General features: G+C 36.3%; 1 protein-coding gene and 1 long non-coding RNA gene across 2 annotated transcripts; both read left to right on the forward strand.

Moving 5' to 3' along the window:
- Positions 1-2,071: 2,071 nt before the first annotated feature.
- LOC307127271 (apoptosis-associated speck-like protein containing a CARD) lies at positions 2,072-3,847 on the forward strand. Its single transcript, XM_079818402.1, has 4 exons — positions 2,072-2,475; positions 2,655-2,903; positions 2,986-3,067; positions 3,168-3,847. The coding sequence occupies exons 1-3, from the start codon at positions 2,463-2,465 to the stop codon at positions 3,057-3,059; spliced, it is 336 nt and encodes a 111-aa protein (XP_079674528.1). The 5' UTR covers positions 2,072-2,462; the 3' UTR covers positions 3,060-3,067; positions 3,168-3,847.
- A 3,276-nt stretch (positions 3,848-7,123) lies between these two features.
- Positions 7,124-9,277, forward strand: LOC307127274. Its single transcript, XR_013816614.1, has 4 exons — positions 7,124-7,408; positions 7,493-7,741; positions 7,833-7,890; positions 8,022-9,277. It is a non-coding gene; the product is annotated as an uncharacterized lncRNA (long non-coding RNA).
- Positions 9,278-12,430: the final 3,153 nt, after the last annotated feature.

Raw genomic sequence — 12,430 nt, forward strand, 5'->3', positions numbered from 1 at the left:
CAGACACTTTAGTCTTTTAAAACCATTTGCTATGTAGTGACCTTTAATCTGGAGTAGAAACGTTATTGCATCAGAGGTGTGTCACTTTGCTCACAGCTGATTGGTCCAATTTCAGTTTGAGATCTCTTATCCAGGGCTGCGTTTCCCAAAAGCATCGTAAGCCTAAGTTGATCGTAAAAACGATCGTACGAGTGATCTTAATATTAAGGTCTGTTTCCCAAAAGCATCGTAACTTAAGTAGCACTTGAAAATGATCGTAGATCTACGAGGGCTCTGGAGTAATCGTAAAGCTCTAAGTGTATCGTAAGAAGACAGAGTTATGAGGTCACCTACAGGACAACCGGCAGATTACACCTTTAACTTTATTCAACTGCATTGTGATAATACTATAAGGTTTTGATTGTACTTTATTGTACACTTTTTTATTTATTTTTTTATTTTAATATTCTCATTATTATCAATGTTGATAAAAAAAATAAAAAAAACTGTTCTGCTGCTTGATATTTTTGTGGAAACTGACTTTATGATCACTGGATTTTATAAAAAAAAAATTATGAGGGCAGGTAAAAAACTAAAAAATTATAAATACACATCTGAATTAAATGAGGATATTTATTTCGTCTTTTTGAAAGTTATCTTTTCTTGTTTTTTTTTGTTCAGCCATTTTGTCAGTGCCTCAGCCTGTAGGTAGTTGCTTTATATAGCCTAGACGTGTTTTGATTGCTAATCCACATCAGATGACAATTATTAGGTGAAACGTTCAGAGGAAACGATTCCATATAAGGTTATATTTCAGCACTTCGCAAATGGACAGCGACTCTTAAGTAGCACTTAGAGTGCGTTCTCGCGCGTTCATGTTAAGTACATTTTTGGGAAACGCACGTGGAATTGCTGCGAGTGATCGTAACTTCGCTCGTAGAACACGCTCTTTAGAGCTAAGATACATCGTTATTGGGAAACCCGGCCCAGAACATAACCTGTCCTGGAGCAGGTTGAGCAAGTATGGAGATGAATACTGCTAAAATCCAAACCACTTTAATGGTAGCAACCCAGGGTTGGCACAAACTAAGCTTAAACATATTTGGTTAGCTAGCTAAACCGGCTTCATGGTATAGGCATTCATTCAACAGATTTTCAGGTATAAAGTTACATTTTTCATCAAGATTATGTTTTGCCTAGCAATCATTGAATTGTATGTAAAATTATTTAACTTACATGACCTGAAGTAGCTATTTCTCTAGTTTATTTCGATGCTTTGTATTTATGCTAACTTCAAACCCATATGTTTAAAAAAAAAAAGCCAAGTTAGCTAAGTTATGGCTATTAGGGGTGGGGATAGTTGTAACAGTTTATTAAAAATGTTACAACCGATTCTAACGAGTCCAGTTATCAATCACCTCTGTTGAAGTCACGTGAGTTTATTTTTATTGCGTATCGAGGGATTTATTCAGTAAACGTGTTTCTATCATAGTTTATGTGCATGCTTCTTAGGTAAAAATGATCTGCCTCAATTGAACTCACAAGTTTTTTGTGCACATTATTAGAATGTATGTGCATCTTGATGTTTCCACCCAGCGTTTTGAATGCAATATTTCAAAATTCAAATAAAAATAGGCGGATCTTGGAAACATAGCTATAGTGAATGAACGTGTGATAGGAATACAGTACACTTACACTCACACAAACGCGCAGTTTAAATAGTTCACATTGTTCAAAACTGTTTTTTCGTTGTTCTTCAATTATGTTTATGCAAAAATTGGATAGTGTGGGTGTTATTTCAACGAATGACCTCTATCCCCGGCTAGTGTTACAACTCAACCCAGTAGTGCGGTAGGTTGTAACAACGGAACTCTTTTTATTTGACATTAACTGTGATCGTGTGAGTTATATTAGTAGCAGACAAATGGGGCTACCATGTATCAAAATCTGAGACATCTAGAACAAACCATCACCGAGTTACTGATGCTCAAACAAAAAGTGTTACAACTATCCCCAGTCTCCCCATATTTGTAAATGCAGACACTTGAGATGTTACGCAATAGGCTACAGTTTAAACTCCGCCTGCATGGATGGAAATAATTAATTTAAAAACATATAGGCTATCTAAACCAAAGGCAAATCATCATCGAGTCTCTTTATTTCATTAAATATCACAGCTATGCTGTGTAACTTAGCCTACTAATAATATATACAAATAGCGTGATGCTATTTGGTACAGGATGATGGACGTAATGTTTTACGACGTTATACGCCCAGCCCATTTTATTTACATTGAAAAGTGCTTTCGTTTTCGCGGGACTCGGCAAACTAGTTCTGAATTTTGCGAACGCGTGTTAGAAGTGGTTAGAGTAAAATAATAATAATAATAATTATAATAATCAAGAGTTATAGCCAAACTAGGTAGGCCTACCTGGCTGATCGGCATATTTTAATTCGTGGATCAAGTTTTGTGATCCAACAGGATGAGCAGATTTGGTAAGTGAGAGAAACGGCGCGATCTGAAGTTGCCTAACTCAAATAGTTTGAACGTCTAAATATCTATTTTGTATTAAACAATTTACCCGTCTGTTTGTTTTTTATAATCGTAAATTAAGAAAACTTTTAAATATAGCCTTGTTTCAATGCTATTGCCTAATTCGTTATTTTATGCCCAGAGGTCCAGTTTGTGGATGGGAACGAAGCAGCCCTTATTCAAAGGGTTACTTCAGTGATGCCAATAGTAGATGAGCTAAAAAATAAAGGCATGATACAACGTGAAAAATATGCAGAGATCAGAGCAAAAGATACCAACCAGGAAAAAATGAGAAAGCTGTTTGAAGTACTAGAAGGCGGAGGAGACAAAGTGAAAACTCATTTTTTTTACGCACTGAAAAATCATGAACTATACCTCTTCAAAGACCTGGGTAAGATAATCTACTACAGTTGATATTCATTTGACACCACTCAAACCTGCATACATATGACCTGTCATGTTGTTGTTAACAGGTGGGACGACTGAAAACCAATGTGAGGTGGACAACTGTGAGCCGAACCTGGCGAAGAACATGGAGCTACGGTGAACTGAACAGTGAGTGTCATTTTCATTGCATGTTTAATATGTCAAATACTTTTTTGTAAGGAATTTTCTCGCTGGAGAGCAAAGCAAACCTTTTATTGTACTTTTACAGATTGCTGATATTCTGTCCAAGACTTAGACCTAACCATGGACAAAAGAGAGAAGATGCAGTCACATGCAGTTAAAGGAACAGTCTTCATTTAATATACCAGAATTTGTAGGCTGTGTTTGAAATGGATGAATGTGTGACCTTTTTGAAACATTTGACCATTGCGTTACATGGAAGAAAATGTCAGGTTTTTAGGTGAACTTTTTTAAGCCATAAAAATGTGTATACTGCTTATTGTTAAAAAGCCAATATTGTATAGGCCTACACCATCATCCATAGTTAGGCTATTCGACTTTTTTATATGAATAAATATATTAAAATGAAAGCGTTTATATTAATAAAATTGATGTTTTTTAAAAAAGAAATAAGGAATAATTTTACAGTGCTTGCAAAGTAAATAGATTTGAGATTAAACTTTGAAAATCATCCACTGACGTTCATCAATGATGATGTCACAATGCCATACACTTGCCTTTATGTAATTTAGAGCTGCTTTTATGCCTTTGATTGCCTTTATGCTGTTCATTTCCTTTCACGACACATTGAAATTACTGTGCATCTGTTTTTACATTCAGGATTCTCTTCTTGATAAATTGATAACTTTGTGAATTGGTTTAGGCTACACTGTATTTTTGTAATTAAACATTCTTACCTGACAAATAAATTACTATTGAATATTCTGGACTCTGATTTATCTCTAGAAGTTTACAAGGACGAACGAAGCAGCTTCATCTGGTACCTTTAGATTTCTGTCTTTCTCCTCATTTGCATGAATGTGCACAGCTAAGTTGAACTACCCTTTACTTATGAGCGAGGTTAACCTCAAACTGTGTGTGTATTTGTGTGTGAATTGTGTGTAATTTTTACTTTGCATTGAAGTTAAAACTGCACTCGCTGAATGGATATGCACTTTAACTCTCTGACAGAAGGGCACACGTATGGAACAGCAGAAATATGTTGGTTTCTCTTTTTTAACTACTCTTAGATTTAGTTTAATTTAAGCACTTTCAAAGGTCAATGTTTGTTTTCACATCCTTGAATACTGGAAATTGAAATTCAAGAACCGTGAAGCCTCTTATTATCAAACAAATGTTACGTGAAGAACGTGACATTAAAAAGTAACCATAGTTAAAAACCTGTAACGTAGGGCCTAATATTGAGTTAATACAAAGGCTATAAAAACACAATCCAACACATTCTCACCTGTGAAAGGTTATCCAATTTCTTCGGGAATTTAAATCGCGCTGGGCTTTACAGAGGCTGCGCAGTGTTTTTTTTTTTTATTTATTATTATTTGTATACAAGTGATGATTGACAGCATCTGAAGTGTTGACCGTTCTAAAATGGCGGCGCGTCGACGTGCCTGGAGCAGTCGAATGAGGCATCTATGTATACATATATATGGTTTTAGCCAGGGGTGTCCAAAGTCTGGCCCGCGGGCCAAATGCGGCCCGGGGATGAATTTCAAAAGGCCCGCAGCGCGTCTATTAAAATGTATTATATGTGGCCCGTCACGGATCATTTACAAATCATGCAGTTTCACGATGTCACCGCAAGGTGGCAGTACTAGACTTTAGGCCAGGGAAACAGCGCCCAAAGCTGAACGAAAAGGCGCTGCTTGTGCTCTGCGCAACTCGCGAGCTCTGACTCTGAACCATAGATCTGAACCAAGCCTGTAGTGCTTCAGTCAGAAATTGAAGCTTTCGCGACTCGATCGCCCCCCGGTGGCCGGTCCCAGTATAGCTCCTAAACCCCGCCTCTCCATGTATTAGAATGGGCGCGAGACACACTAAACAATTTAATTACACTTCAAATAATTGTTTCCTAAAGATGGTTTCTGTCATTTTAGGCAGTTTTTATTACAATAATTTCATTTCAAGTGTTCGTTTTTTAAATAAGTTTAGTTTTAGTGAGTTATTTGATGCTATAAAAACGAGGGGTGTGACGTCATGATTGACAGCTGAGATTGACGGCTTCTCTGAATGAACTTGTCACTGAGGCACTAACGGACTTTTTTCTGGATTTTTGGGAGGAGATTGGAGCTTTAGCTTTAATTTCTAAACTTCCATAACTGTTTATTTCACACCAACAAAATGAATTGTTCTGCATCTGCGAGAGTGTGGGCGGGCTTTTGATAATCGCGCCTCTACTTCCTGTTCTCTACTGCGCAACTCCGGTCCCGAGATCGCTACTGCGCAGACTCGGTCCCAAGATGTCAGCGCCGTGAGCGGGCCTATGAAAGCTTCAACTTTGGTCAGCGGAAGTCAATGAAGTCGCGTCGTCCATATTTTTTTACGGTCTATGATCTGAACCTGCTCTGAACAAATGTGTTTACCTGCTGAGTGTCCCGATCACGCGCCCACTAAACAGCCCGTCAGAAGTGTTCGAGTTCGGCGCAAAGGTCTCCGGTACGAGCTGCGAATCTCTCTGCGATTTGATTTGATTTAATTTAAATCCAGTTAAACAGCGCTGACTTAATAAACAACACTAACGTGCAAATCAGCTGAGCCGATTCAAAATACTTTTCAAACAACGCAACGCATTTCGAATTTATCATGGATTTACTGTGGTAACTACCTGTGTAACCATGGTAATTTGTCAGAAATGTAGGTTAATATCTAATTTTATTTAATTTGTAATGTAGACATGTAGATTAAATGAGTAATAAAGGCCAAATTGCAGACTTTTTTTGTCATAAACTTGCAGTTTTGTGCATTTGTACGTCTATAGACTAAATACCATTCTAGATTTAGAAAAAAAAAAAAAAAAAAAAAAAAAAAAAATATATATATATATATATATATATATATATATATATATATATATATATATATATATATATATATATATGTGTGTGTGTGTGTGTGTGTGTGTGTGTATATATGTATTTGTATGTATGTATGAATTACTTTTTGCCTTGTGCACTGCAAAAAAATGCTGTCATTTAGTATTTTTGTCTTGTTTCTAGTCTAAATATATCTAAAAATTCTTAAATCAAGATGTTACGAGAAGTTAAATGACATTAGATATTTTTTCTTGTTTTCTGGAAAATAAATTAAATTGAAGTGAGTTTTTGTTTAAAAGAAGCAAATATATCTGCCAATGGGGTAAGAAAAATAATGTTTCTGTTTGGAATCTTTAAGGAAGATTTTGGAAGATTATTTTTCTAATCCATTGGCAGATAATTTAGTTTTTTTCAAGCAAAAACTCAATTCATTTTGATTTTTTTTCCCCCAGGAATCAAGAAAAAAATCATGTAATTTTCCTTAGTAAAAGCATCTTGATTTAAGAATTTTTAGATATTTGGACTGGAAAAAAGACAGAAATACAGTCAGAAAAGCATGTTTTGTAGTGTGGTTTTACCTGTGGTTATCTAAATAGAGCACTTATTAAATTTAAATAAGAATAGAGTTCTAACTCCGTAATAATATTACAATTTCACCCATTAAAACTTTTTGGTTGATGAAAGTTTTACAGATATTGTTAAATATCTATACATTTCCTATGTCTTATCTCAAGCTACTCTACTGTCAGCTCAAGCTTTTGTCAAATCTGTCATGTTTCAAAGAAACAAAACATGTCATATATATATATATATATATATAACAAAACATGTCATATATATATATATATAGTGATTATAGTATATATATATATATATATATATATATATATATATATATATATATATATATATATATATATATATATATATATATATATATACTATAATCACTATATATATATATATATATGACATGTTTTGTTTCTTTGAAACATGACAGATTTGACAAAAGCTTGAGCTGACAGTATAGCTTGAGGACTGTCCCGGGCATGGCCGCAATATCAAATCCGGCCCCCTTTAAAAAAAGTTTGGACACCCCTGGTTTTAGCGCTCTAGCAAGGAGGAGCCAGCATTTTTCAAATATTGCCACGTTTGCCAGTGGGTGGAGTTCTTTACTGTCTATGGTGGAGATATGCTGCCTTCACGTGCTATCAGAAGTTACTTCCCACTTCTGAAGTCCGGATTACGAGCTCCTCGCATTCAAATTTTGACTTGAGAGGGCGTTCATTTCCAATTTTTTACATAGGAAACTAATATTTACGATAATTCTGATAGCACATGAAGGCAGCATTTGGCCCCGAGCAGAACGGGTTTAAAACGTTTTTTAATCAATACCTGACATATCTCGGCTGATCGGCATATTTTAATTCGCAGTTATCCAACACGATGAACAGATTTGGTAAGTGGGAGAAGCGGCGATTTTATTTTAAGGTTATGTCTACTAACCGTACAATGTATGCTATAACCTAATTCATTCTTTTAGTGGCACAGTTTGTGGATTGGAACTATGCCACGCTTGTTCAAAGGGTTACTTCAGTGATGGCAATAGTAGATGAGCTAAAAAGTCGGCGCATGATACATGATGAAAAATATGCAGAGATAATAGCAGAAGTAACCAACCAGGGCAAAATGAGAAAGCTGTTTGAAGCAGTATGTTCTGGAGGAGACAAAGTGAAAAATCACTTTTATTATGCGCTGGAACATCATGAAATATACCTCTTCAGAGACCTGGGTAAGGGAATCTACAGTTGGTATGAGATTATAAACTCAAACCTATCTGTATAGGTAGTGTATATGACCTGTCCTGTGGTTGATGGTAATAGGGGGTGTGCCAAATGAAAACTTTCCTGCAGAATAAGAGCAGCTATGGTGAACTGAACAGTGAGTGTCAATTGCATGTTATGTATTATATATGTCACACTTATGCTGTGAAATCAAATAACCAACTTTGTTAGGAATATTCTCGCTAGAGAGCAAAGCAAACGTTTTATTTGATTTTTTTTTTTTTACAGATTGCTGACATTCTGTCCAAGACTTTACAGACCTAAAATGGAAAAAAGAGAGAAGATGGAGTCACATGAGCATGAAAGGAAGGAACAGTTCAACCCAAACATTTAAATTGTCATCATTTTAAATGAAAAGTCTTTCAGCCGCTGCGTAATATCATTGCGCCACAGCTGCATCCATGGTACGGCAGCAAAGTTCGCAGAGTTGAACAGAGTTGAACAAAGTTGATTATTACGCAGGAATGAGAGACTAGTTCCTAGCCATATTGGTCTAGAAAATAGCAACTTTTCATTTTCCATCGGTCTTAGTAGCTACACAATGTAACTCATGGGCTTTCGCCGAACTCAATTTTCTCCGTTTTCCCATCACATATCAAATCGGAAAGGCATTTATTTTCAATAAAAATGAAGAAAATATTAGGAAAGTGGAAATAAAGCGTCTAACGTTTTTAATAATAAGTGTTTATCGATTAGGGGTAGGTAAACAGACATGTGCTGAATGTTAGAGACGATAAACGCGAGTGGGTCCAATATCATTGATCGTAAAAAATGGGTGAGTCTTGTCCCACGCACATACAATGGTTCCGACGCCCATGATGTAACTACAGAAGAGTCAAGTTTTAAATAGGAAAAATATCGAAAGTCTTTGGTAATTTTTGAGCGAGATGCTAACGGTCTAATCAGATTCAGACCCGGAGATTGGCTGAACGGATTTGAAAACGATAAAACTCAACTTTTTAACTCTAAGGGAGTTGGAAAATAAGCCTATTTTCAAAAAAAGTGGAGTGTTCCTTTAACACTTTCAAGTTCTGTTCTCTGTTAAGTCTCTGTAATGATTAACATTGAACTGTGACATTTTACAATTTTAATATTGTACTAAACCGTACAATATATTTACTATATAATAAAATACATAGCATACATGGTCATTATGTAAACAATATTACTGTCCCCCAATATTTTGCACTTCAAGCTCTGAGTACTTACACATTGTTACTGTCACAGTTATGTTCACTTTGTCTTATTTATTTAGCTTAGTTATTTGACTTTTGTTTGACTTCCCGCCACTCCTTTGTTACCATGGTCAACGTTCAGTTGTGTTCTATTAATCTTGTTTGAGTTCCTATTTAAGTTGTACCCTCACGTTCATTCTCTGTCCGATCACATTAACAGTATGGGTTGTGTGTGTGTGTGTGTTAGTCTTCTTTGAATGGATCACTACCTGTTTTCATTATAAGTAAAGTTACCTGTTTGAATCTTCATCTTCTGTGTCTATGTCTTCCTGCCTGCACGCACCCGTTACAGTTACAATATTTGTTTGTTTTTTCATTTTTTCAACTCTTTGCTTATTGGATTTTCGTTTTTTTGCTTTTCTATGTATTTATTTATTTATTTATTTTTTACATTTATTTGTATATTTATTTATGTATTTATTTTTTTTTAATAATGGCAGATTTGGAATTCCATACGGCTCTAGTAACAGCCATCTCTAGGGAGTTGTCAGCAGGTCACAACACCCCTGTTTCTACACCTGTCACGCCTCCACATGCCTCTATCAGCACTATTACTCCCTCTAGCAACAGCACAGTCCAGCCTTTTAACACCACCACTGATACATCTGCCAGAGTGTACCAGGCTTTAAAGAGGTAGAATTATAACACATTATTTAAAGTTAATGTTTGTACAATTTTGACAATATAACCTTTAAATTAAATAATTTTAATAAATAATTAAAGGTCCCATGGCATGGCATTTTTCTATTATTTTATAGTGTTTCCTGAGGTGTACTTATATTGTTAGTATGATTTTTACATCATAAAATGTCATAATTTAGAAATAAAAGGCATTTTTTCTATACTGCTGTTTGCCCTGTGGCTGAATGCCCTGCTTCAAGAGGCGTGTCTGCTGTGAGACTTCAGGAAAAACGCCCACTGTTGTGATTGGCTGACATCTTTGCATTTTAAATGAGCGGAGGGGGCGTGGTTTAACGAGGCACGAGTCTGCCAGAGACAGATGGACCTGTGTTCACTTCTCATCAGTTCTCTCAGCATGTCTCAGTTCAGGGTGAACTGTTGTAGTTACTAGAATATACTTCAGGTTATTAGTTTATTTCTAGTCAGAGGGGCTGTCACTCATGTCAGAAAGTTAGTAAATTATGGATCAGCGCTGACTCGAGACGCGAACCGTTTAGAACGATTCAGTCCATAGTTGCCAAGTCCGCGTATAACACGCGACTTTGGGCTTCTTTTTTTGGTAAGTCGCGTTAAAAAATCACGAGTCGCGGGTTGCGGTTTTTTGGGCTTATTTTAAAAAATGTGGTTGCTTGTTAGGAAAATATAATAAGCAACTTCGTTTCTTTACATTTATGGTCGCTGTTTTGTCCAATACATTGACTGACACTGTCTTCTCACAACAGGCATTCAGTGCAACGATACAAGTGCTGTAGTAATCTGTCCTTTTATAACCCGCCTCCTTCTCCCCTTCATTGAAGAAAAATCGCGTTCAACGTGCAGGCATGTGACGTTATAAATGCACGTAATGAAAGTTAGTAGACTTAAATAGACGTATACATTTTTACAAACCACAGCACAAGCAGAGATGGAGAGGAAAGAGGGAGGAGAGGCACCTAATTTAATTTAAAAAATATTTTTGTAATGTATTTAAAATTACAGGCTATTATAAAAAAACAAGTCTACTAATAATAACAGTAGGTATGGTTCGAATTTATTTTATTTTAAATATGTGGCTATATTGCAGCGCTGTAGTGCTTGTGTCCCAATGTGCACACTATCCATCCTAAATAGTGTGACATTAGTAATTTTCAGTACTATTTAGGGCAGATAGTGTGCACAATGAGATGCAGGGCTTGTCTTTTTCACAGTTTGCAGTGTGTGTGTTGTTCACTACTTACTGCCCCTAATATGTGTGCACTAACTCCGACTATGGGTTACCATAATTGGCCTCCATGTCACTCTTTACTCTTCAAACCTCTTCTGTTCACAGCTGATCGGAGGATATTGTGTGTCCTTTATTGCAATTTGATGATTTTTGTAAAATCACATCTGTTTTTGCTTTTCAAACTCTGAGAGGTTTCAGTTTAATATGTTGCAGGCTCATTTATTGATAAAAAAATTATTTATTATAAATAATATTGATGATAATAAATAATATAATAATATTGGGCTTGTTTTGGGCTTGTTTTTGAAGCTGCGGTTGCTTATTTGTCTCGCGAGAGTTGGCAACACTGATTCAGTCCGATTTGGTGAACTGGTTCGGTTCACTAAAAAGAACCGATTCAAAAGAATGATTCGTTCGCGAACAGGACATCACGGAGACGGAGCGATTGCTAACAAAGTTATTTATAGTAACTACTGAGTTATGAGAGCGTTGTCTGTCAGCGCGAGTTTATTGTGTTTGTATCTGAGAGTTCTGAATAAACACGAGTCCCAGTCACACCGAGTCCTCTTCATCATTATTCTACCAACTTTGTAACACATGCAATGTACCATTACAGCGAGATGAACGAGTTAGTAAGTTTGATTAAAGCATTATTTCTAGATATGTTCCAATCATATGAATAGCGTCAGTGATGCGCATTGAGTAACTTACACAGCGCAAACAAAGACACAACAGCAGTAATCGAATGTAATCCAGTTTATTGTGGGGAAAGCTGGCTAGCCTAGCCCAGATACCCTCACGCTTACCCCCCTTCTGCTTAATCTCACGCCGCGTTTGGTGCCTCCGCTGTGGGCCAGATGCAGTACTGGGGGTCGGGGATGTTGAAGGCCGAGCTTCGGCGTGTGTGAGGTTTATCTCTAAAGATGTTACTGCTGATGTTAAACAGAAAAGACTGTATGCACATTTTAGAACAGATAGACGCGACGAGGATATACAAAACACTGACTCACAAGATAGAAAACACGAAAACACCGTTCTGTCGGGAGAGAGAGAAGCCGCAGCGTGTGCACGAATAATAAATAATTAGCTACACATCAGAAATCAATGATCACAGATCAGAAGGAACTGAAGAAAGACTTCTGTTTTCATTTGTACATCCAAACACTGAGAAACTGCCAGTGTTCACTCTTCTTCTTCTTCTTCAGTGAATTTTATTGGCAGTTTGCAATCTTTGTGCATTACCGCCATCTACAGGATTGAGGTGTGATCACATTGGGAAATCATAAATAAATGTGTATATATATATATACACACATACATATACACATACACACATACATGTACACATACACACATACATATATAATAATAATAAATAAATAAATAAAAAAGGAGATCAGAGCCCAAGCTTCAGCTAGCGCTGCGTGTTCAGCTCCTCCAGCTTCAACCTCAGCTCAAACCTCCAGAAAAAAAAAAAAAAAAAAAAAAAAAAACCTACAGTCTTCTTGCTAGTTGTG

Source organism: Gobio gobio (assembly GCF_949357685.1).
Source record: "Gobio gobio genome assembly, chromosome: 6".
In the NCBI taxonomy this organism is placed as follows: Eukaryota; Metazoa; Chordata; class Actinopteri; order Cypriniformes; family Gobionidae; genus Gobio; species Gobio gobio.

Excerpts from the sequence above, each read along its gene's own strand:
- LOC307127271 (XM_079818402.1), top strand. Across the intron at positions 2,904-2,985 it reads ATACCTCTTCAAAGACCTGG|GTGGGACGACTGAAAACCAA; the intron begins GTAAGATAATCT and ends TGTTGTTAACAG.